General features: G+C 33.1%; 1 protein-coding gene across 5 annotated transcripts in view; it reads right to left on the reverse strand.

Annotated features, from left to right (window-relative positions):
- LOC127714100 (CD109 antigen-like) overlaps positions 1–25251 on the reverse strand; it is a 62632-nt gene that overhangs the window by 37099 nt on the left and 282 nt on the right. For 4 of the 5 annotated variants that reach the window (XM_052220061.1, XM_052220059.1, XM_052220060.1 and 1 more), the window contains exons 2-16: positions 24713–24786; positions 16204–16387; positions 15107–15263; positions 14295–14365; positions 13618–13743; positions 9854–9893; positions 9218–9302; positions 8268–8397; positions 7386–7610; positions 4516–4845; positions 3969–4067; positions 3059–3121; positions 2630–2821; positions 841–990; positions 415–525 (exon numbers count right to left, since the gene is read on the reverse strand). In XM_052220061.1, the coding sequence (XP_052076021.1) occupies positions 415–525; positions 841–990; positions 2630–2821; positions 3059–3121; positions 3969–4067; positions 4516–4845; positions 7386–7610; positions 8268–8397; positions 9218–9302; positions 9854–9893; positions 13618–13743; positions 14295–14365; positions 15107–15263; positions 16204–16387; positions 24713–24777 (2028 nt within the window). In that variant the 5' untranslated portion in view covers positions 24778–24786. Of the gene's footprint in view, positions 1–414; positions 526–840; positions 991–2629; positions 2822–3058; positions 3122–3968; positions 4068–4515; positions 4846–7385; positions 7611–8267; positions 8398–9217; positions 9303–9853; positions 9894–13617; positions 13744–14294; positions 14366–15106; positions 15264–16203; positions 16388–24712; positions 24902–25251 lie in introns of those variants that run through there. The other variant, XM_052220057.1, reaches the window with a different exon arrangement.

Genomic DNA, 25251 nt, shown 5'->3' on the forward strand with positions numbered 1-25251 from the left:
ATACAAATTTCTGTACCATCAGAATTTTATTTCTCATTGAACAAATTGCATTACTCACTTTGAGTAAGCGGTAACACTTTATCATAAGAAATGTTGTCCTAAACATATTGCATTTCACCTAAGGTATATCAGGATTCCTTAAAGTAAACCAAGTTAACCAGTTGCAAAGAGAGGTGGAAGATACCACAGTGGTATTCAAACTCATAAGTCGAAGACAACACCATGCCAAAAACACAACCTAAAACGACCAAAGGACAGTGTACATAACACGATAAAGAAAATTAAAGACTCAACAACACGAACCCCACCGAAAAAACCAGTGGTGATCTCAGGTGTACGGAAAGTAAGCAAATATTGCTTACATGTGACAGCAGTCGTTAACACTTTGTTAAACCTGCACTCATTTAGACTTACATCAAACACGTCCGTAGCATCTCTGCCTGTGCTTGGCCAGTACCACATTCTAGCGTAATATGGATAATATCCTCCTCCACTGTTATCATATGACTGTAGCTCCTTTGTTATCTATGAATGATGAAAAAATATATATCAAAAAAAAGTTTTCGTCCTCATTCAATCTGAGTCTGGGTCTTATTTAGGTTGTTGTTCTAATTGTCTGCTTTTTTATAGTGTATATCTTCTTCGATGCTTAAATTCAGATATATGTTAATGATTAAATGTTTATGCAGAACATCAACATTCATATTAAAAATGATAAAACATTGTGGTATAAAACATTCTCATGCACTCCGTTAGAATATTAAATAAAGAAAAATATGTAAAAAAATCAATCAGTTATTGCAATCTTTTTCTCATTATTACAGAAGAAACGATTATTACCTGATCTTCAGTGATGTCATTTCCTGTTTTTAAGAGAAGAACACTCTTATCCACAGCAAGTACATTAATTTGAGACATGGGATCAGCTTTTAGATCTACTAACATATTGGAACCAGGTAAAACTTCATCTTTCATGAAATTCAGAGATACCTGAAACATACAATACAATAAAATACAATACTTTTATGAATTAATCAAAGTGCATTCAAGAGAGCACAGTGATTAAAATTAAATTATAGTTATAAGACTAAACATACAATACTAAACATGTTTTCAAGTGTTTAGTTTAATTACATAATACATGTTTATATAAGCATTCGCCAAGCAATCTTAATATCCATTGATATTTTGAAGCTATAATGTGTTTCATACTATCTTATAATGATATCTGTCATCTTTTTTTTTAAGTCTTTTTAAATCATTTCAGGGAAAAGGTGAACGATACTGTTGTCAGGTCATTAAAGATGGCATATTTTGGTATTAATTTTGATTCATTCATAGGGTCTTTGCATCGGAAATAAACACATTTATTCTAAAACCAGTTGTTGGCATGATACGGGTTATGTTCTTTTCATATATTTTATGACGGTATGATACTAAACCCGTAACGGAAGGGATTGTGCTTGATTTTCATATGATGAAGACATAATCTTTCAATCAGTTAAATTGAGGTCTGGAGCTGGCATGTCAGTAACTGCTAGTAGTCCTTTGTTAATTTATGTATCATTGTCATTCTGCTATGTTTCTTTTGTTACCTATTCTGACATCGGACTCGGACTTCTTTTAAACTGAGTTTTACTGTGCGTATTGCTGTGTGTTTGTTTATTCTACATTGGCTAGAGGTATAATGGGAGGGTTGAGATCTCACAAAACATGGTTAACCCAGCCGCATCTTTGCGCCTGTCCCAAGTCGGGAGCGTCTTGCCTTCGTTAGTCTTGTATGTATTGTTTTAAATTTTAGTTCATTTAAATGTTTAGGAGTTTAGTATGACGTCCATTTTCATTGAACTAGTACACATTTTTGTTTAGGGGCCAGCTGAAGCCCGCCTCCGGCGGCGGGATTTTCTCCCTGAATTGAAGACCCATTGGTGGCCTTTAGCTGTTTTCTGCTCTTTGGTCGGGTTTTTGTCTTTGACACATTCCCCATTTCCATTCTCAATTTTATTAGAATGTACGAACATTTGCATATATTGAAACAAACCAGTAACATTGGTTTCCATGTCTAAGTTTAAAAAAAAAACACTGAAACAGTTTGTTTAGATACATGCTGAAACAGTTTGTTTAGATATATGCTTTTGAGCAATTTTTTTTCATGTAGTTGTTAGTTTAGTCTACGTTTGCTTTTGCCAGTTTTTATGGACTTCATCCTTTTTTAATTTACGTTGGAGTATTATTGTTATACTTTAATACCATAGTATTGTATGTATACAAGAATATATCTTTTAAACCATCTCTGCCGTGGTAAGTACCAAAACGTATATGACTTGTTTGCCCTTCAAAGAGATGCTTTCATTATTTGTGCGTTTGATTAAAAGCGATTGTTTTGATAGCTTCTTCATAACGAAAGAATAATGAAATAAATTTCGAAAATATCAAACTTAAAAGAGAGGCGGAAGATATTATAGGCAAATTCATACTCATAAATCGATGAAAAACTGACAAAACTATGTCAAACATTCTCTTTTAATGTTGATGAAATTATGTAAGCATTCTGGAACAATAATTTAAAATGAACCATCTGAAATAAAGATTTGTATCTGAAAGGTGATACTATCCATATAAATCTTACCTTATTTTTGAATATTCCGTCAACACTAAATGTCACTCCGTCAGTAACGATTTCACCATCAGGTCTTACGTAATTGATAATCAGACGAGCTTTTGGGGCCATCTCAGGTGTAATTTTTATTTTAAACTCTGCTTGATTGAGACCTCCCATTGGAATTTCTCCTGTCTTTACTATGCTTCCTTTGGAAATCAACTGAAGATCAAAACAAATATACTACAGTTTAGTTGATAGGTTGTTTTTACAAATAAATGATGCATACTTTAATATTTGTTAATACATCTTTTCAAATCAAAGTAAAACAGATTAATCAAACGAAAAAAAAATCAGAAGCAAAAAAAAAAATAAATAGTGTTCTACTTGTTGAAGTCCATAAAATTCAGTCTTGTTACAACTACAAATTTCTTTGTGTAAAAAAGATAAACAATTTACCTGATAAAAGACTTTTTCTGGTGCTTCTGTAGCTTTAACATCAATTGCAACTGTCTGTCCAGCCTGAAATTAGATCAAGAGTTGCACACAATAAACGTTTACCAAAATACATAATATTCATAATATGGTAATTAATTAAACATGATTTAATTTATAAATACAAGTAAAAAATCTATTACACAAACACAATGTATACCAACTTTATCATAAATTATTGATATCATCAAAATGATACAATGTATTCATATAATATAAAAATAAGGAGATGTCACACAGTGGTATAATTGCCAATGAGACAACTATCTGCCAAAAATCAAATTAAGTGGATGTATATGTTATCAAATCATACCAATGATTTTCATTCGTCTTTTCGCCATTTAATTTATCTTCAATACTAAAGGCTCTAAAGAGATCACCTACATCTCCAATAATGGCCCTTTATTTTTAGCAAAAATCATCATTATAGGGAAAAAAAGTCTATTAAGAGCTAACTGACAATTTTAGTCATATTGATGTATTTATAGATCTTATCCTGGTGATAGATTTCCTTTTTAAGGTTTCTATTTATCTATTATAGTGTTTAAGATAATACGCAAAAACAAAACGCTCTGTGTCAAAAAGTATATAATTTTGGGAGAAGTTGGAACCCATATCTTGTGTTTAGGATCTCAAAAACATTTCATTTATAAGACCTTTTTCAAAAACTTAAATTTGTAATTTTAAAAAATGTTTAATATTCAATGATCTTTTAAATAAACTCAGTACAGTCAGCATATAATGTAAATGACCTCCAGCACTTTCAGGACCCCATGTATAAATAATAGTTCAAATATCAGAAAGTCTACACCAAATCACGTTCCCATAATGCAGATCACTATTTCTGAATTGATTCATTCAGTTAGTAACTTACCATCGGTTTTTCATTTAGAAGACGAACTTGGATGAAACTTTTGCTGGGTGATTTGAATGGCTGTAAATATTTGTATGCCGACTCTTTCATATATCTTGCCTTTAGAAAATAAAAATCAAGTGAAACAATGATTATAATGTATTAATTATCAGGATGTTAAAGTAAGATACATGTAATATAATTCTATTCGATGCAATGTCCAATTTCTGTCGATTTAAAGTGTTTATATTATAAATAATAACATATGTAATGAAATGAATATAAAGTACTGTAATTTTATGCAATGAAATGCATTGTTATGTAATGTAATATAAAGCAATGTATTGAATTGCAATGTGATGTCTTGTAATGTAATGCATTGCAATGCAATGTAATATAATGCAAAATCATGTTTTGTCATGCATTGTAGTGTAATGTTATATAATACAATCTAATATAAAAAGGAACCCAGATAGTTTTCATAAGTTCTATGTAGGTTAAAGTTTTTTTAAAGAATTAAATCCATTCACATATTTGGTGTGTCTTAACAATTCATATATACATGTACCTCAATATCAAAGGAAACAGCATCATTTGGTACATCGATATCAAACTTTACAAGACCGTCTGGTGCAATGTCTAAATATATGACTGGAATCGGAATTCTCTTTGTTGGAGCGATACGAGGTCCGCGCCATGGATCAAAAATTTCCGGTTCGATGAGGGCTTCAATAATCTCGGTCTGGTTTCCGTCTTCCAGTGGTGGTGCTGAAGTCGTCGTCGTAGTTGTTGTTGTTGTGGTGGTAGTAGTCATAACTTCTACGTTGTAGAACATTTCGACCTTGACTCTGCTACTTGGATTAACAACTGGTTTATCATCTGGTTGTGTCACTTTCAGCTGAAAATTAATGAAATTTTATCAAGTTTTATCGAAAACATAAAGAATTTGTTCTTTCTATTACTTCTTTTCATCGCGTTCGACCAATTTTGTAGTAAGTTGGTTCTAGTCTTAATATGCATGAACTAATTGTCTTTGTACATTAAGCAAACAACAACCAATGAACCTTTCAATTTTGATAAAATTTCGCGATACTTTGGGCAAACCAGCTGGTCGTTAGGTTTTTTCGCGTTTTTTCTTGTCCATGAACATGGTGAAACAGCTTTTTCCTTGAAAAATAAATGAACTCTTTGAAACATGTTCACGCTATTCTCTTAATTGCATAATGAACATAAAAGAACATCTAACAAATATTTCCCAAACACAATCGGCAGCACAGTAAGTATCATATTCACATAAAATGATTGAGTATGTGTAGATTTTATTTAAAAATTGAATGCTTCTTTTTGTAGATTTATTGGGGTGTAAAAGCGTTGACCGAAGTACATTTTGTATGAAGCGCGGAAGCTCTTCATTCTAAGAATGTGCGCACGGTCAACGCTTTTACAACTCTATAAAATTACTAAGAATTATGACTTATAATTACATTTCTTTGCAAGGACCATGAAGACACAACTTCTATGAATTTTTTCTTTTATTTACCTGAGCACTTTATTGTGGAAGCTCGTGTCATTATGAAAGTTACATTTCATTTTTAAATGAAGGTTGATTTCAGAATGACGCCAGATTGATGTTAGCCAATCACAATAACGTATTATAATTAAACATACATGTAATGTAATTATGAATATATAACATAGGAACATACTTAGGTTTAGATATAAGAAAAGATAACACCAATAGATTTATTTGAATATATGTTTTAATAAACAGGTATATTCATCATTTCTTGTTGTTTATATATCTGGTACTTAATCCATTAATAAAAGCAATTACTGTAAGCAGTTTTTTTAATTGAAGTGATCAATAACAGATCTGAATCAAGATAAACACTGCACACAATATCAAGACTGGCCGAGTGAGTTAATAAATATGCCCTTTCACGGTTATTGCAGCCATGTTGAATAGGGGCAGATTTTGATTATTGAAGCAAAAATGGTTTGAAAAATACGGGTAAAATATCATTGAAACAGAACAGTTGCTTGGAAACATGCATTGACCTATAATGGTTTACTTTTACAAATTGTGACTTTGATTGAGAGTTGTCTCATTGGCACTCATACCACATCTTCTTATATCTATAGGAATTCCCGCATACTATTTCACCTCTATCAAAAAAATCTGCCCCTATCCAATATGGCTACAATAACGGTGAAGTGGGCTATTCCTGAAGTTCTACTACGTGATATTTGATAATAAAAGAAGGGCCAAGGTCTGAAAATACTGAGTATCTCGTATGCCTGTCACATGTTAGTATGCGTGTGGTTGTATCTAGTAATATTAATGTTCCTTTAGAGAATTTGGTGTTCAGATAGTACACTTTGATAGTATCAAAAGACTTTGTTCATAAAGTGTCCAGACTCTTTGAATGAAGAGATTGACATATTGTTTAGACACTTGTCTAATGTTGAAGACTGTTTGAAATATGTTTAACCCTTGATATTTTCTGGTGTAGGTGTCTCACTGTTATAAAATTGACGTTGACTTTTAATAATATTGTTAAGACAATTTTCTTTGGATCTTTTGACAGTTGTGTCTATATACTATTTTCAAATTACCGATTTTTTGATTTCGGAGTTTATATTTTTTCGACCGGTTACCTAATCTGTGGTAGAACATCCTGGAACTCAGTCAGATAAAAGGATTTTAAAGGAGCAAAATCAAGCTTACAATCGGTACAATTCTAGGGGAAACTTTTAAATTTTATGTTTTATATAGACGACAAAGTTATCGAAAAACAACAAAGTTTAGTTTTACTTCTTTTGGTTGCTTTTACTTGACTGAGTACCAGGACGTCCTACCACAAAGTAGGTAACATGTCGAAAAATCATATAATCCGGAGTCAAAAGTCGGTAATATGAAAAAAGTCTATTGTCAAAGTATACAGTAGCCGTTACTTACGTGCTTAGAATATAAACCGTCTGGAGATATAGATTGCCTGCAAGCGAAATGCCTTAGCCCTACTATACTTTTTCCATGAAAATAACTTGAAAATAGCTTCAAGTCCTTGGCTCTCGGTCATAAAATTTTACTCAGTACTCAGAGTACAAAATGTGAGCTCGAAACAGCAAATCTGTTCCTTTTATTGGTTGATTTCAGAGTCTCGGTACGATAATTGTATTAGAAAATTTATGACCGTAAGCCCTGATATGGTTTTGAATTACATATGTATCTTTTAAACCATTCTACCTGCTTGTCTAAAATACCTTTTGTTTTGGTAAAGTGAAAATTCACTTGTTTTCCAATCCTTATAAAACTGTCATAGTGTAATGCTTATGTATAGAATATTGTTTACACTAAAGTAAATTTACTCAGAACTCATTGTTAACAAATGAAGAATACCTAGATGAACTTAACAAATTAAAAAACGGTATGCTTACAAGTGCTGTATATATAAGCCCTGGTTTATAGTTTGCTGGTAACGACTCTACAAAATCAAGCTTGGCAGGGGTGTCATAAAATTTAATCTCTGCTGAATCTTTCATCTTTAATCCTGTTACACCCTCTGTCACATTGGCTTCTACCACAAAATCAGTGTACGCAAGATTTTTCTGTAATCTCTTTAACTGCCCCAAGGAAAAGGTAAATTTGGCTTCGCCATCAATCTGAATATTAAGTAAAAATCAAGAAAGTCGTTAAAATTTATGGTTAGTACAAAAATCATGCATATGATTAATTAAAAGTTTTAGTAATTTTACATATATATTACAATATATTGCTTTTTCAAATGCAGAACATACGTTTTTCGGGAGAAAACAAATAATGTTTTAATTGAGTTTTTTTTCTGTTCTTTGTAACTTATATTGTAGTCAAGATTTATATGATATATATTTCTATGATGCCTATTGAAAAAAGCCTATCAAGTGTTATCCTATCTGATATAATCCCCATGGGTACCCATCTACATTTAATTATTGGTAAGGTTAATTTGTGACGGAACTCGCCTTCCGAAAGTCAGATAAAAGGGAAACCGAGTGTAAGGTTCTATCATCTCGAAGCGATGGTATATCTTTAACTTGATAAATTCATAGTTCAGCAGAATTGTTTATTGTAATCATTATAAGTTTGTATATGTCAGACGCGCGTTGTGTCTACATAAGACTCATCAGGTTCACTCGAATCAAAGATAAATTGAGGTGAATGACTGTACAAAACGGCAGACCATTTTGCTAAGACAAATTTGTTTTTTTTTTTGTTGTTATCATGGATCCCAAAAGCCTCATTTTCGTCATTTATACTTATGTTAATCACGTGATAATTACCGGAAATGATTGTTCAATACTATCGACATATTCCTGTGGGTGGTCCTGTCTCCAACCCCATGACCTATGGTTGTACTTCTTCTTAAGTCTAATATTAGCATTTCCACTGACAGATTTGCCAAAAGTATATCTGAAAAAATGACCATAATATATTTTTCTATATCTGAATAATAGATTAATTGAGGGGTACTATTAATTTTAGCTCATTCTTATTTTTGATTTCTAATTGATGGATATATTTTTCGGGTCAAAGTCCACATGGATCAAAAAAACGTAAACGTATTTAGGACATTAGAAACGTATTCAGACGCTGTTAATTCTTTTTGAATAAATCAGGCTTTTTTTATTCTTGAATTGTTTCACATTTTGTCATACTAAAGCTTTTTATAGCTCACTTTACTCATAGTTGAAAACCTTATGGTAATCTGTATATACACAATATTAGGTCAATGTCAGAAAAATATAAACTTGTTTGTATGAGGTTGAGAAACTGGGAAAGGGTGATGTTGTACCGACCCCTTCCATATGACCTAATATTGTTTTTATACTGCAACTCAAATTAATACATTGATAGCTATTTATATTGTAACACAAATTTCAAACTTATTTTCATTCCTAAATGAACCCCTTATTGTGGAAAAAGTGATCCACTATGAAATTAACATTGGACAAAATATAGCTTTGTTACTATATTTAGGAAATAAACACAACTATTTGCAGTATAAATGTTTATATCCTTTCTGTGGTCTCTAGTGGATAGTTGTCTCATTCGCAAACTTACCATATCTCCTTATTTTATTTTGGTTCTAAATTTGTCATGCTAATAAGTATTCTGATATTAAACTGTTAATGGTACATGTAAAATCAGACGTGGTATTTGAGGCACAAAGTCCAAGAATTTCAAACCGGTTTAAACTGGAATTGTTAAACTAGAAAAACTTGATACTTACTTTGCTTTTACAGTACCGTGAAAAGCCAAGTCTGTTGTCAATCCATACGATGGTAAATCCACTGTTACTTCAAATTTTGGGAGAACTAAAAAAATATATTCTAGTATTAGTTTTGTTTTGTTAAGACGATGTGTATTAATGCAGGTATAATGTTAATGTCAACTAAGAAGGTGTGGATGGGGGTCTTTCATTTCTGTATTTTATTTTTCTCTATTCTTTATAAATTTTGCCTGTTATTCTCTATTGTTTATATTTTAGCACCTCATTATTCTCTATTCTTTTTTTCATTTATCCTATTTTTCTCTATTCTTTATGTTTTAAGCTCTTTATTCTGAACATTTTGCCCATTACTCTCTATTCTGTAAACCCCATCCATACCCTTAACTAAGCCTTCCTCAACTTCGAATTTGACATGATACTATGTAAATGTATTTGATATGTTTTGAAAATGAGTTGATTACTGATTGCTTGGATAATGTAATGCATGATTGATTGTTGTCTGTTTCTTTTTTTAATTAAAAACATACAATATATTTACTTAAAAACTATTTTATGAGATAAAATATTTAAATAGAATTTAAAATATTATTAGAGAAGCGAAGTTATCTTTATAAAAACATTTTAAAAGAGACGTACCATATTCATCAACTGTGAACACTTTTTCTTCGGCTACCGCCTGAAATAAAAAAAAAAGGTAAATCACATTATTTATGCGTCTGTCCAAAGTCAGGAGCCTATAATACAGTGGATGTCGTCATAATTGTTTTTCGTAAATAGTTTCGTTATTAATTAGGCCGTTAGTTTTAACTATTCAAAATTTTCACATTATTAGGTCTTTCCACTTTTCTGTGGAAAGACCTATTGTATTTGTTCTGATTATTATTATTTTTTTTTTTTTTTTCTTCCGCCTAATTTTGTTCTTGCGATAAATGTTTGTTTCGCAATATGTCGCTTAGATATTTCTCATATTTCTCATATTGTATCGTATAGTTTATGCGCTTTTAAATTTCACCCTGCTAAGCCAAACCATTTTCTTTGTAAGAGTTATCTCCCTATTCACTGTTTATCATCTGTGTGCATCTCCTTCGTAACAAAAAAAGATATCGACAAAATTCTTTTAACAAATTGTTCGTTACATCCTCAGGAATTTTTGACTAATTTGGATCGAAGCGATTCGATGAAATTTTATAGGAGTTACCTACCTTTATCAAATAAATGTGTCGTTATGTTTTTGTTACTCATAAACTGTAAGCCGTATAAACCTATAGTCTTTTTATTTAAGGTCTTTGGATCCTAACTTCGAAAATGAGGTCAAGGTCAAAGGTCAAGGTCATGTTCTGAATTTTGTCTTTTGCTTGTTATTGCATTTTCTACGATATTTTTAATGTTATATATTAAAGAACAAGTGCAAAATGTTTGTTATATTGTGATGAAGATATGATACATTTGGTCTGAGACAATCCAGCGACATCTTATTGGAGTTATTCCCCCTGAAATGTTTTATTTTAAGGTAAATTGATTATTACTTCATATTGGTACATGATAAAGCCATAAGATCTTTTGTAAAATGTTGGGTGACATATGACCTTGAAAAATGTCAACCGGAAGAGACCTTGAGTGAATCGGAAGTAGTCATTTTTGCACTTATTTCATGTAGAAGTACATAGAAATTATATATTTTTTGAATGGTCATACATTAATCTATCATTTGAGACCGGAAGTGATATTTTATAAACCGGAAGTAGCATATTATCTCCCTTTTTACAGGCAAAAGTATATATAAACCATATATTTTTGGAATCAGTGTAAATAAAGCTATCACATGAGACCGAAAGTGATATTTTCTAAACCGGAAGTAGCCAATTATCTCCCTTTTTACAGGCAAAAGTATATATCAACCATATATTTTTGGAATCAGTGTAAATAAATCTATCATATGAGACCGGAAGTGACATTTTCTAAACCGGAAGTAGCCAATTATCTCCCTTTTTACAGGCAAAAGTATATATAAACCATATATTTTTGGAATCAGTGTAAATAAAGCTATCAGATGAGACCGAAAGTGACATTTTCTAAACCGGAAGTAGCCAATTATCTCCCTTTTTACAGGCAAAAGTATATATAAACCATATATTTTTGGAATCAGTAAATAAATCTATCATATGAGACCGGAAGTGACATTTTCTAAACCGGAAGTAGCCAATTATCTCCCTTTTCACAGGCAAAAGTATATATAAACCATATATTTTTGGAATCAGTGTAAATAAAGCTATCATATGAGACCGGAAGTGACATTTTCTAAACCGGATGTTGACAATCATCTCCCTTATTTCAGGCAAAAGTCTATAGAAACCATGTTTATTGAATCAGTATGAAGAAACCTATGATTGGACGCCAATAGTAGCTTTGAGTAAACCAGAATTATCTTCTCATCAATTATTTAGAAAATTGATGTGGAAAGACCTTCAATTGTTCTTTGAACAATTGGTTTTTAATTCATATAGGGGTCTTTTATAGCCGACTATACGGTATGAGCTTTTCTCATTGTTGATGGCCGTACGATTGCCTATAATTGCTTACATCCACTTTATTTGAACTTTGGTGGATAGTTGTATTAAATAGAAAAGTTACTGTACAATATATGAGTCAGGATATTGGGTTCTTCATTTCTTTTAATTTATTCTTTAACTTTGTAGACCATTTTTCTCTATTCTTTATGTTACCCTTATTCTCCATTCTTTATATTTCAGAATCCCATTATTCTTTATTCTTTATATGTTTGGCCTATTTTTCTAATCAACCGAACGGAGACTATCAAAATTCCTCAATTAATTTCATGTTCCTTAAAGAATAAAAAGTCAATACACGTGTGACATATCCTAAAACCGTTCATTGATAGTACTTGTGTACATGAAGAAACAAATGTAATTAATCATGTCTAGACCCTGCCTTGCATATCAATTTGAACCTTTGTTATATGGAAATGATTGATAACTGCATTTTTAGAGCATCTTTGAACAACTATGGGCCTCTGTCACTGTTCGATTTACATACGTATGTAAATATTTGATAAACATTAATGAGTCTAAGAAGTCGAACTACTGTATCACTAGCCTATCAACACTGATGTTGTGAGATCGATTCCCGCACGTGGCAGGTGCACTCGACTCCAATCTTAATTGCCTAATTATAAGTTTTCCGACCGAAGGTCTGTGGTTCTCTTCGGACACTCCGGCTTTTTCCATCAAAAAAAACTGACCGCCACGAAAAAACACAAACGTACTGAAAGTGGCGTTAAACGCCAATCAATCAATCTATATCAGTAGGTAGGTTGCCTAATGCCATAAACCATTATTAGCCTAAGTTACAATACAAACAACAACTTTCCTCACATGTGGGCAGCATTGTTAAGTTACAACACAAACTAAAACTTTCCTCACATGTGGGCAGAATTGTTAAGTTTCAACACAAACTACAACTTTCTTCACATGTGGGCAGCATTGTTAAGTTATAATACAAACTCCAACTTTCCTCACATGTGGGCAGCATTGTTAAGTTACAACACAAACTACAACTTTCCTCACATGTGTGCAGCATTGTTAAGTTACAACACAAACTACAACGTTCTTCATATGTGGGCAGCATTGTTAAGTTACAACACATACTACAACGTTCTTCATATGTGGGCAGCATTGTTAAGTTACAATACAAACTACAACTTTCCTCACATGTGGGCAGCATTGTTAAGTTACAACACAAACTACAATTTTCCTCACATGTGGGCAGCATTGTTAAGTTATAATACAAACTACAGCTTTCCTCACATGTGGGCAGGATTGTTTAGTTACAATACAAACTACAACTTCCCTCACATGTGGGCAGCATTGTTAAGTTACAACACAAACTACAACGTTCTTCATATGTGGGCAGCATTGTTAAGTTACAACACAAACTACAACGGTCTTCATATGTGGGCAGCATTGTTAGGTTACAACACAAACTACAACTATCCTCACATGTGGGCAGGATTGTTAAGTTTATTTGTTGTATAATCCGTTTATAAATGTGTCTGTCAATTTTGGCAACACGATACTGAAGCAATATTTTCAAACTTGTACATACAATATGAATTATTGTGTTGCAATTTGCTTGCTAAAACCAAAACAATATAGTTCTTTTTTGCCCCCTACCTACCCCCAATTTCTATGCTTAACCTTGCAAACATTTGGAAGAGCACCGAAGAGACATTCTTGGTTAAGCATAATTAAAGTCCAGAAAATTTCCCTATAAAGTCTATGTTAATTTTTTTTTCAAACTTACCTACCTACTATGTTTTCTGTATGGAGACAGGGAATACCTATATATTTTTGGAATTAATGTGGAAATTAAGAAATACTTACGCCTTGTGTAACTTTCATTTTCCAGTCCCCTAGAACTGGGTGGTCAGACATAACTAGTTTGTCACCAAAAACACCATTCTTTTCTGCTGCGTCTCTCCATTGAGCTATCTTGTTTCCTTTAGGGTCCTGAAAATAATATGAATTCTGTAACTCGAACGCTTCTTGTTTTTTTATTATCTTAATATAATTAAATAGTAACAGATGGATATTGTGTACAATATACTAGTAAGAAGATTCGGTATGAATGCCAATTAGACAACTACCGACCAATTCAAATTGATGTTCAAATTTGCATGTGAAGGTCACTGTATGGCCTTCATCAATGAACAAACCCCATACGTAAAATTATCTATTAAAAGGCCACGAAATGACAAAATATAAATCAGTTAAAAAAAATACTAACGGCCGGATTTATGACAAAACAATGAACGAAAAAAAAAATATGACAGACAGCAACCAACAACAACCTCTGAATTACAAGCCACTGATTTGCGTTAGGCACATACACAATGTTGCGAGGTTAAACGTGTCTGTGCGTGCTCAAACCTCCTGTTAACTGGGTAAATATTGTTAAAGAACAGAAAAAAAACAGAAAAAGACAGAGAAAACCGAATGTAATATGATTCCAATGTAAAGGCAAAGCTAAAAATCTCGTGTGTCAAATAATTCATACTTACATAAATGTCAATGTCAAAAGTTTGATTGACGATAGTAAGATCTGGATATACTCCCAAGATACGGAATTGTACTGTAAAAAATATAGCTTTATATTCAAATGGAATGATACAAACAAATAGATCAAACAAAATCATAAACAGAAAATAAAATAAACTTTTAAAAAGTCACAAATATGACAAACATTTATTCCTATAAAATGAATTGAGTATTCGTCATGGTGGGACATAGTAAAAATGCCACAATAAAGCTACCTCTGCACTAGTGTAATATAGCTGAAATAGCCATGGACAAGTTAAGGTGGGTACGTGACCCCTTGTAGCTGCTAGGGACCTGTATATAAGCGGTCCGCATACCCCTCCTCCATTTTCCATGCCTCTCCCTTTAAACAGCCAAAGAACGAAAATCGATGATCCGCATTTGTTTAATTAACCTACAGTAAAATCAAAACGCCACCAACGATCGATTGAAATAGAATAAATATAAATAAATAAGCTTTATTTAGAGTCGGCATAGTATACAAACAAGAACATAACGTACGCTCTTATGAGCTTTTATGAGCTTTTGCGGTATGGGCTTTGCTCATTGTTGAAGGCCGTACGGTGACCTATAGTTGTTAATTTCTGTGTCATTTGGTCTCTTGTGGAGAGTTTTTTTATTGGCAATCATACCACATCTTCTTTTTTATATTTTAACCGACATAAAAGATGATTTCTCATCAGTAACTGCAAAATATGCGGAAGTCATCAGTTAAATACAAAAAAAATATTTGCCGTGCTTCATATTAAATATTTGATATTTCTATTTTACTTACTTGTCTGGCCTGGTTTGTAAATTGCTTTATCTGTCTGGATCAGGATTGATGTACTTTTGGTTTGAAAGCTGACTTTTGACCAGTTTGCAAATCTCTGTCCCCCTGTTCCTTCTATTTTTAATCCATAATCCTGTCCAGCTTTTATGTCGAATGGAATCTTAAAACGAATCAAAATACAATCTGAACTTGTGCAAAACTATCACAAAATTCTTTTTTTTTTTAGAATGTATTCTTAGAATGACAATTTATTTTTCACTTTCAAATGTCAACAATGGCAAATTGCAGAAATTTTACATTTGGTGTTACTACTTTTTATCTAAAAAAAAGTTTTCTTCAGACAGTGCAAATTAAAGGGTTTATATAACACTGGTGTTTATCATAGCATTTATTGAAAATTTTAGCGAGTTTTAATCCAATTACTATAACATTTGCCATATAACACCTTGCTCCGTATATTATAAAATAATTCTATCATGGCATGCGTTATGCTCATTTTAACATGGGTAGGCATTATATTTGTCAATATTTTACACCTCGCTAACGCTCGGTAAAAAGATATTGACAAATTAGTGCCTACCTATGTTAAAATGAGCATAAAGCATGGCATGATAGAATTTTTTCTTAAATATACAATGTACTTTTTTCAACAAAAGATTATGTCTCCCTCTATTAACTCAGAGGTTGACAGTTCTATTATAATAAATAGAAAACATTTAATAATACTATATTGTGACATCGCCAAACTAGTCTTTTAACCCAATTTGTAATTACTATTAGCAACATGACGGGTGCCAATAGAGGAGCGAGATCTGCTGAACCCTTGGGAGCACCTGCAATCATCAAAAGTTGATGGTGAGGCTCGTTAGTTTTCAAATAAGTGTTTTGAAGACTATTTTTTATCTTTTCGTCGGGTTTCTTTTTTGCCATGACGTTGACAGTTTTTCTTCGACTTGTGAGTTTTGAATGTCCCTTTTGCATCTTCGGTCTCTTTTCAGATACTAGTTAATTATTAGCATGGTAATACAATGTTGTTCTTAGTGATCTTTGAACACTTGATACGCTTTCAGTGGTATTTATAAACTACTTGTAGTATTTACCTTTAACTGTACGGTACTAGGTGTACCCACAGATATTTCTTTAGTACCCGACACTACTGTATTGTTTTTGTTGTCTTGTAATATTGCTGTCACCGTCACTGGGCCTGAAGCTTCTAGTATGTTGACATAAACCTCTGTATCTAGGCCTGGGCGTATTGTCCTCGGAAACATCACTACATACGTGCTGGAATCAAATGAAAATAGGTTGAAAAGGATAATCAGAAAGTAAGAAAAGATGGATGAATGGTTGGTCCAGTGACATATCCAATGCATATTCAGGATAAAAGCATGATAATAGGATATACATATAAATCCTGGCCTGTACTACATCGACAGCCTAAACCAGATTTTTAACTTGCAAGATAGCAGTACACAAGAAGACATGTCACCCTACCCGGAGATAATGATGTCTCCGAGCCGTCAAGTCTTTGCTCTTACTCCAAAATGCCGACACGGCCAGGAATCAACCAATAACCTATCGCATTCGAGGAGAACATGCTACTACGAGACCACCGAGGCGGTAAGTTAGAAAAGCATTTAACATTACAAACTTTTGAATAGATAATAATTAATATATCCTTTAGAAATATCAGTCATCGTAAGAATAAGAAAGTACTACTAAACTGCAATTTGTTTAAAATCCTTCCCCTAAAAATGTCCTTATATACTTTTCCACTATCGTAATACGTATAACTCAGTCCCTCCCCGTGATTGACTCTCCCATTGGCGAGGAATGTATAGCAGCGGAATAACTACCGAATTATTCGGGTTACCAATATCGGCTTAAATCTCTTGAAATGGTCAAAATCTAATCATAATTTGTCCAGAATCGGCACAATTAAAAGTTTGTCATGTGATATAACTGTTTATTTTTGAAGGCCGTATGCTGCCTTCTAAAAAAATGCTTGCAAGGGTTTTTTGTCTAAATATCATATACGCCATATTTTCATTTTTGTCATTGGAATGATAAGAATTAAATCTGGCATGGTTTTAATAAATCATACACATTGTCCGACTAATAATACCCGTGTCATAACGAGGCTAGAAATGGATCGTAACAATGGTGATGCAGCTGTAGCAAAATGTCCTGAAGGTGTAAAACGACTTTAATTCGTTTGTTTAAATTTTGTTTTAAGTACGGTGGAAAAAGAATGTTTTGATGGACTGAAATGCGAAAACAGAGTAGGAATGTGTGTATGTACATGTGTACATGTAGTATATATGTAAGTCAACTCTAGGATTCGAATATGTTTATTAATTATACATGCACATGTAGGTTGTTAGGTGTTATCAGCTCGCGTTATAAATATGCATGTAGGTTTCGAGGAACTGTCAACTCGCGTTATATAGGTTGATATATATAGTTTATTTTCTAGATTTGACGGTGAAGTGATTTAGCAGTTTTAAGGACATACTTTTTGATGAATGGACATTTTTTTTAAAGTTGATTTATTTAAAGAAGTGAAATGTTGTATCTGAGAGTAACAGATGTAGTCTTGCATTATTTATATATAGTATATATATATATATAATATGATTATAAAACAGACAATTTGGGGTAGAAATGTGCAAGAAAATTACAGACAATTACAATTTACACAATGTATGTGCCTGTCCCAAGTCAGGAGCCTGTAGTGCAGTGGTTTTCGTTGGTTCATGTGTGTAATATTTGTTTTTCGTAAATTGTTTTGTTATAAATTAGGCCGTTAGTTTTCTCCATTCAAATGTTTCATATGTTTCATGTTGGAGCCTTTTAAAGCCGACTATACGGTGTAGGGTTTTCTCATGGTTGAAGGCCGTACTGTTGCCTATAATTGCTTACATCCACTTCATTTGAATATTGGTGAATAGTTGTATCATTGGCAAACATATCCCATCTTTTTTTCATACAGTAAATTTAGCACATAGATGTTATGTTCGTTTGAACAATGTTAGTTTAAACACAATGCATTTATAGGTTATTAGGTGCTGTTAGCAGGCGTTTAAATCACATGACCTTTTTACACTTATTCAGTCGTACATATTTGCGCGTTGCATACCATGCATTTACAGGTACACAGTGACAGTATAAAATGCATTTCATTGACAATATAATCCATCTTATTTTCCTTTGGCCAAGTTATGCAATATTAATAAATTAAGACGTCTCATATCTGACAAATTTCTAATTTTTCACTGATTTGAAAATTATGATTAATCAAATCGTTTCGGGGGATTTTGTGCGAGACTTGACTACATGACAAGATCGTTGCTAAGGGGTAAATATGTTTTAGTCGTGTAATAATTACCATAATGATAGCATTTATCTTTTTATCAAGACGGATACACAAGATAAATATAACATTGTAAACAACATAAATAGTTTGCTTACTATAATTTATTCGTATATTTCTATGAATAATAACGAAAGAAAACGGATACAGGTATACACGGACTTGACGACACATTGTCCTAATTTTAAATCATTGTCAGCAACTCGCGCGTATATATAGATATATACAATATTCTTCGGAGGTTAAAAAGGTTAAAAACTAACACATTGTGCATGCACACGCATAAATTTTAACAATGCTTCTCAAAGTTATGAATTTCTGAACTATGAAATAAAAATAGAGGAAACTGTATGTTTTTAACATTAACATTGATCTGACGTTTGTAATTTTCAACTCCTTTAGGGAACACATTGTTTTAACTGTTTTTATTGACACGTCATGATTTCCGCATAATGGTCGGTGCTCCATTTTTTTCTTTTAAATTCGTTTTTAGTCAACATATACATGTATTCAAAGTTTTTTCCATGTGTCCTGATTGCTGCATGTATGCTACCGTGATGATATTGAAACGGGAGAGAGGAATGGGAGTTTCGTAACGTGAACATGTTGTGACCTAGACAGCCACTTGGTAGAACAAAAAACCATCGGTGACAAAGTTCACCATTGAAAAGTTCACCATCTACGATTAAATTTCGAAAACGCCCATTCTTATCAAATCTTCTCCCTCGATTTTAGAAGTGGGCGGTAAATAGTGACAGCGTGTCCGTCCGTCCGTCCTCCGTCTCATTTTTTTTATCGACTACTGGTTATGAACCGAACGATCGGATTTTGTCAAACTTTCGAATAATTGTATTTACATGATGTGCTTTGAAATTCGCTACTTTAATCATATTTCTTGATTCGAATGTTTTACTGCGTTAACTTTTGCATGTTATCTACTTTGTCATAAAAGATCTGATTTAAAACAGTACAGAGTTGTTCTTTCAAAACAGTTCTATACTTTGGATGATTTGATATAGCTTGACATATTCTATTGTTGGAGACCGTATGTGAAATTCTATACGTTGTCGGGTTGCTGTCTCAAAGACGTATACATGTACCTCCGTATTAAATTTTCTTTTAAGTAATAACCAGAAAAATCGGTCAGTTACACTGTTGTTCGTGATCTTTCAAATTTTCAGATATATATTTATAGTAAAGAGCTTAAAAGTTGAATACTTATCCATTTTCATAAGATGTCATAAAATGGAAAATAAGTACAAACGTGTTATAATCAGTCTTCCTAACTTTTGTAACATAATAGTATTCGGTGTTTTTTGTTTATATAAATGTTAGTGACGAACATCAAACGGTACGTAGGGAAAAGAATGTGTATGTCATCAAATATGTCTGTCATTTTGATAAAAATATGAAATTAATCACATGTTTATTATAGAAGGAAAAGTGTTTGAAATTAACATCTATGGTCCGAATTTGCCACGAGGGAAGTTTCTCCGGGATCGTGTTAACCGCTAATGTGAAGTTAAATCAGTACTTTGGACACAAAGTTATTATTCAGCAATTTAAATCCAACCAAGTTTTTTTATTCTCAAGTTTGGAGATTCTGGGTTTAAAAAATGTTGGAATGAATAAAACATTTTGCGTTTTTTGCCTTAGATCGATGATTTTGATAAGAAAACAACACTCCGTAATTATTTATTTAGACTACCTGGTAATTGCGGAATTTTAATTAGCTTGGGATCGTGTATTTCAGTATATATAGAAAATGCATTGTCTTGTGTCGTTTCTGTACTTGACTAGTATAATTTATTGGCTGTTTGTAACAAATTTGACCCTGTATAAAATAAGAAGTTGTGGTATGATTGCAAATGAGACATATAAATTAAATCATTGCATATGAATATTGGACGATCGTGCCATACTCTTGCCACCAGTACACACAATAAACAATCAAGAGACCCGTTCATGTTATTACAATGTATACACCTATGACCAGTAATTGTTGGTTGCAAATTTCACACTTTCCTGTAAAAAATTATATATTCCACATTTTTTACACGAAATTCGTCTAAATATCACGATGCTTCTTTGCGTAAATGACGGCAAGATTTCTTATAAGAATACATCGGCGGTTAAGAGGGCACAGGGGGCCCGTATTCTCCTTTATAGATCTACATAATTATATAATAGATGAATAGAATATGCAGACTTTTTACAATTCTCACTCGAGTTAAAGTTGTCTTGTTAGACTTCTTTTCAAAAACCTGGATTTGCAACTGGAAGAGTAAGTACTTTGAGCTTGCTTTAATTCACAATGAACATTGTTTGAAACGGTCTATAATTGTGTCAAGACTTTTTTTTGGTCAGGATGAAGACGGGAAGAGTCGTTTTCTCAGAAAACTACTAGTAGTGTAACCCCGCCAGATGTGGGTGTCCCAAAGTCAGGAACCTCATACATGTAAGTGGTTGTTTTATGTCATATATTAAGTATTATTTTGTTGTTGTTATTTAAAAAGTTTGTGGCGTTGATGACTAATCTTTTCTACTTGATTTAGTCACACCTTTCAGGCGGTGATTCGGAATGGGCGATTTCGACGCCCACCCCCTCTTTAAATTAATAAATAAGCAAGATTACAGCCAATATTGTGTTAAAATAAGGTCCACTTATTTCTAATTCTCAAGAGCGCCCCTTACATTAAATCCTGATTTTTATAGACTCGGACGATTTATAACTTGACATACTAGTGGGTCTTGATCATGTTGATGGGGTTCCTTCATTTCTGTATAATATTCTTTATTTTTTTCAGGCCATTTTTCTCTTTTCTTTACACTTTTTGCCCATTATTCTCTGTTCTTTATATTTAAGTCTCCTAAACGAAGTTCGGGAAGACTTATTGTTTTTGCTCAGTTCTTATTACCCGTTCTCCAAAACCGCTTGTCAGATTAACTTAGGGTTCCACAATATGTTAGACTAACATGTCTAGTGGTGCAATCAGGGTTTTGTTTGTGCAATGAGGTTTATAAAGGGGTACTTTGAGGGGCAAAAACAAAGGAGGGTTTTACTATAGAACCCTATGGGATTTTATTTTTTTAAATTTTCAAATGATTATAAATTGAAAACCGTTTGTGATAGACACAATCTTTTTAATTGAAAATGTTTTAAATGATAAAGCACATTAAATGAATTACAGGGTTAGTCCCCAGGGGTCACCCCCAACCCCTGCCATTTAAGAAAGTTCTAATATCGTGTAAGTGGTTAGATCCCCACCCCTAAACCATATATATTCTGGTTTGTCATGCTAAGATGGTTTGAATGATATACAGGGTTAGTCCCCAGGGGTCATCCCGACCCCCTGCCATTTGAAAAAGTTCTAATATCTTGTAAATGGTCGAGATCCCAACCCCTAAACCATATATATTCTGGTTTGTCATGATAAAGCACATCAAATGAAATACAGGGTTAGTCCCCAGGGGTCACCCCCACCCTCTGCCATTTAAGAAAGTTCTAATATCTTGTAAGTGGTCAAGATCCCCACCCCTAAACCATATATATTCTGGTTTGTCATGCGAAGATGTTTTGAATGATATACAGGGTTAGTCCCCAGGGGTCATCTCGACCCCATGCCATTTGAGAAAGTTCTAATATCTTGTAAATGGTTGAGATCCCCATCCCTAAACCATATATATTCCTGTTCGTCATGTCTCGAACATTTGAATGGCATATAGGGTCTGTCCCCAGGGGTTATCCCACCCCAAATGTTCTAATATCTTGTAAATGGTCGAGATCCCCACCCCTAAACCATATATATTCCTGTTCGTCATGTCTCAAACATTTGAATGACATGTAGGGTCCGTCCCCAGGGGTTCCCCCACCCCCAATGTTCTAATATATTGCAAATGGTCGAGATCCCCACCCCTAAACCATATATATTCCTGTTCGTCATGTTTCAACCATTTGAATGATGTATAGGGTCAGTCCCCAGGGGTTCCCCATACCCCCAATGTTCTATTATATTGCAAATGGTCGAGATCCCCACCCATAAACCATATATATTCCTGTTCGTCATATCTCGAACATTTGAATGACGTATAGGGTCAGTCCCCAGGTGCCCCCCACCCCCAATGTTGTAGTTTTTTGTAAATGGTCGAGATCCCCACCCCTAAACCATATATATTCTGGTTTGTCATGCCCAGATGATTTGAATGATATACAGGGTTAGTCCCCAGGCATCACTAATGCATATAACTTTACTGGACCAAACTAATTTTCACTGGACTTTGACTAATGTCAGGCGACCCTTGGAATTACGAATTATGGGAGCTTCGTTTAGGAGACTTAGTAACAACATCCTGTTGCAATCATTTCTTGTTTACAACCTAATTATTCTCTATTCTTTATTTTTTGGTCCATTTTTCTCTATTCTTCATACTTTTGCGCATTATTCGCAATTCTGTAAACCCCCATCCACATCCTCCTATTTAGACACCTGACTATTGTAGAAAATGGCATGCAGCCTACTACATGTCATTTGGTTATTTTTGTCTTTTAGATTTCTTTCTCATTGCCGAACACCCCACATTTCCATTTATGCATAAATGTTTTACTTAAGTAATTGGAAGGTATATATTATTGGATGATATTAAAACTCATAAATGTAGGAAGATGTGTGCAGATGACGGGGATCGGGATTGGTTAAGCAAGAGAAGTTTGAAGACAAGAGCAAGCTGTATCAATCAAGCAAGATACTTTTCAAATTTTCAGAAAATTGTGACAAATATATACATAGGAAGAGGTTATTGTCATCGATGTAGTGTTACGTCACAGTAAGTACTTTTTATCAATTTCTGAATCCAATATTATTGGATATTAGTATATTAGTCGTTTCGACGCCCTTTCAAAGAATAAGTCTTAGAACTGAGGACCAGAACACCATCCTGTAATGCCGCCTATGGTCCTTTTACAATATATCCTCGTGCAATATATAAATGCAAGAGCCGTGACAAAGAACATATCTCAAAATTTGATATTATAATATCAGTCCAGAAAATAAGAAAACACGTGGATCTTAAACCAAGATCTATATGAGGGTCTGGATGGGGTTTAAAAAATAGAGAGGACTAAACCTACAGGAAGGGGACAAACAAACAAAAATGAAGAAAAATAGGACAAAAAATATAGAATAGAGAATAGTAGGGTGCTCAAATGTATAGAATAGTGGCCAAAAAATATAAAGAATAGAGAAAAATGACCAACAAATTAGATAATACAAAATTTAGGGATTCCCATCCACAATCTCATATATGAGTTTGCACAATTTAGCTGCATGCAACCTTAAACCAATCTATAAATGTTATCTAAATAAAATGCAAGTCAACTGAAATGTAAATTAAGTTAATGTATTAGGGTTCCATTCGGCCATAAGTCATATTAACAAGTACAAATATAAAAGCGTACAAAGAGAGTTGTGTTATCCATCATGCATTTAATGTCAATATAAGATAAAAAGATGTGCTATGATTGCCAATCAGACAACTCTCGACCAGAGACCAATTGACGTAGAAGTTAAGAGCTATAGGTCACCGTACGGCCTTCAACAATGTGCAAAACTCATACCGCTCGGCAAGCTATAAAAGGTCCCGAAATTGGAAATATAAAACAATTCAAACGAGAATGAAAAAAATAATGTATATTAAGCTATATAAGGCTCCGGCATAAAAAAGGGTGAACAATTCAAAAGAGAAAACCAACGGCCTGATTTATGTACAAAACAATAAACGAAAAACACATATGATATCAAGCAACAAACGACAACCACTGAATAACAGGCTCCTGGCTTAGGACAGGCACATACAGAATGTGGCGGGGTTACACATTTTGCTGGCGCCAACCCTACCAAGCACATATACAGAGCGACAAATATAAAAAAATGGAAGGGAAAAGGGGGGGGGGGGGGAATAGATTTGTGAGTATAGAAAAAATGGGGAAGAAGTAACTGCTTATACAAATTGAAAGAAAGTACACCAGACTCCCTCGTATATCTTTCGATTGAGCTGCTTTTAGATTATTTTATTATATTTTTTATAAATAAAAACAAAACATTCATCATTCATAAACCAGTTACAGCTGGAGCCCGAGAGATTCTCTAGTGACCGTCTCTTATTTCTAAATAGCTAAACATTCTCCACGTGCTTTCTGCTAAATAATACATCAATTAAATCTTAAATTGTGTACTTACTTTTTGGCACATGATGTAGAAATCACACTTAAAATCAGCACAAAAATTAATCCGTCTCGCCTCATTATGTTTTCCTATAAAGATTGAAAATAAAAAATCAACGTGAACAGATAAATGAAGTTACAACCATGCTCCAGGCTGTGATACGTCAAAAATACAGGAGTTACTTTTATTAATGCAAATATTTACAGCTTGAGGTCACTAACGGACCATCTTCGTGGTGTTTACGATGCAAATATGCTATTAACATATTTAATCTTTGTCAAAAATACTTATCCCTTAAGAGTGCAAAGTTGAAAGAAATAAAAGGTGTAAAATTTATGTCCATCAAACAAAATATTGATAAATGTACGAGTAGTAAAGAGGAAAACTGAATGTGTACCACGGTATAATTAATATACAATAATGAATTGATAAATGGATAAATAAATAATATTTGATTGATAGATTGATGTTTGCTGTACGTCGCCTCGTCACAAAAAGGCTATATTGAGGCGATAAATAATATAAACTGAAGCTTGTGCATAGTTACCGTAAAA

This window comes from Mytilus californianus, unplaced genomic scaffold (assembly GCF_021869535.1).
Source record: "Mytilus californianus isolate M0D057914Y unplaced genomic scaffold, xbMytCali1.0.p SCAF_9, whole genome shotgun sequence".
Lineage (NCBI taxonomy): Eukaryota > Metazoa > Mollusca > Bivalvia > Mytilida > Mytilidae > Mytilus > Mytilus californianus.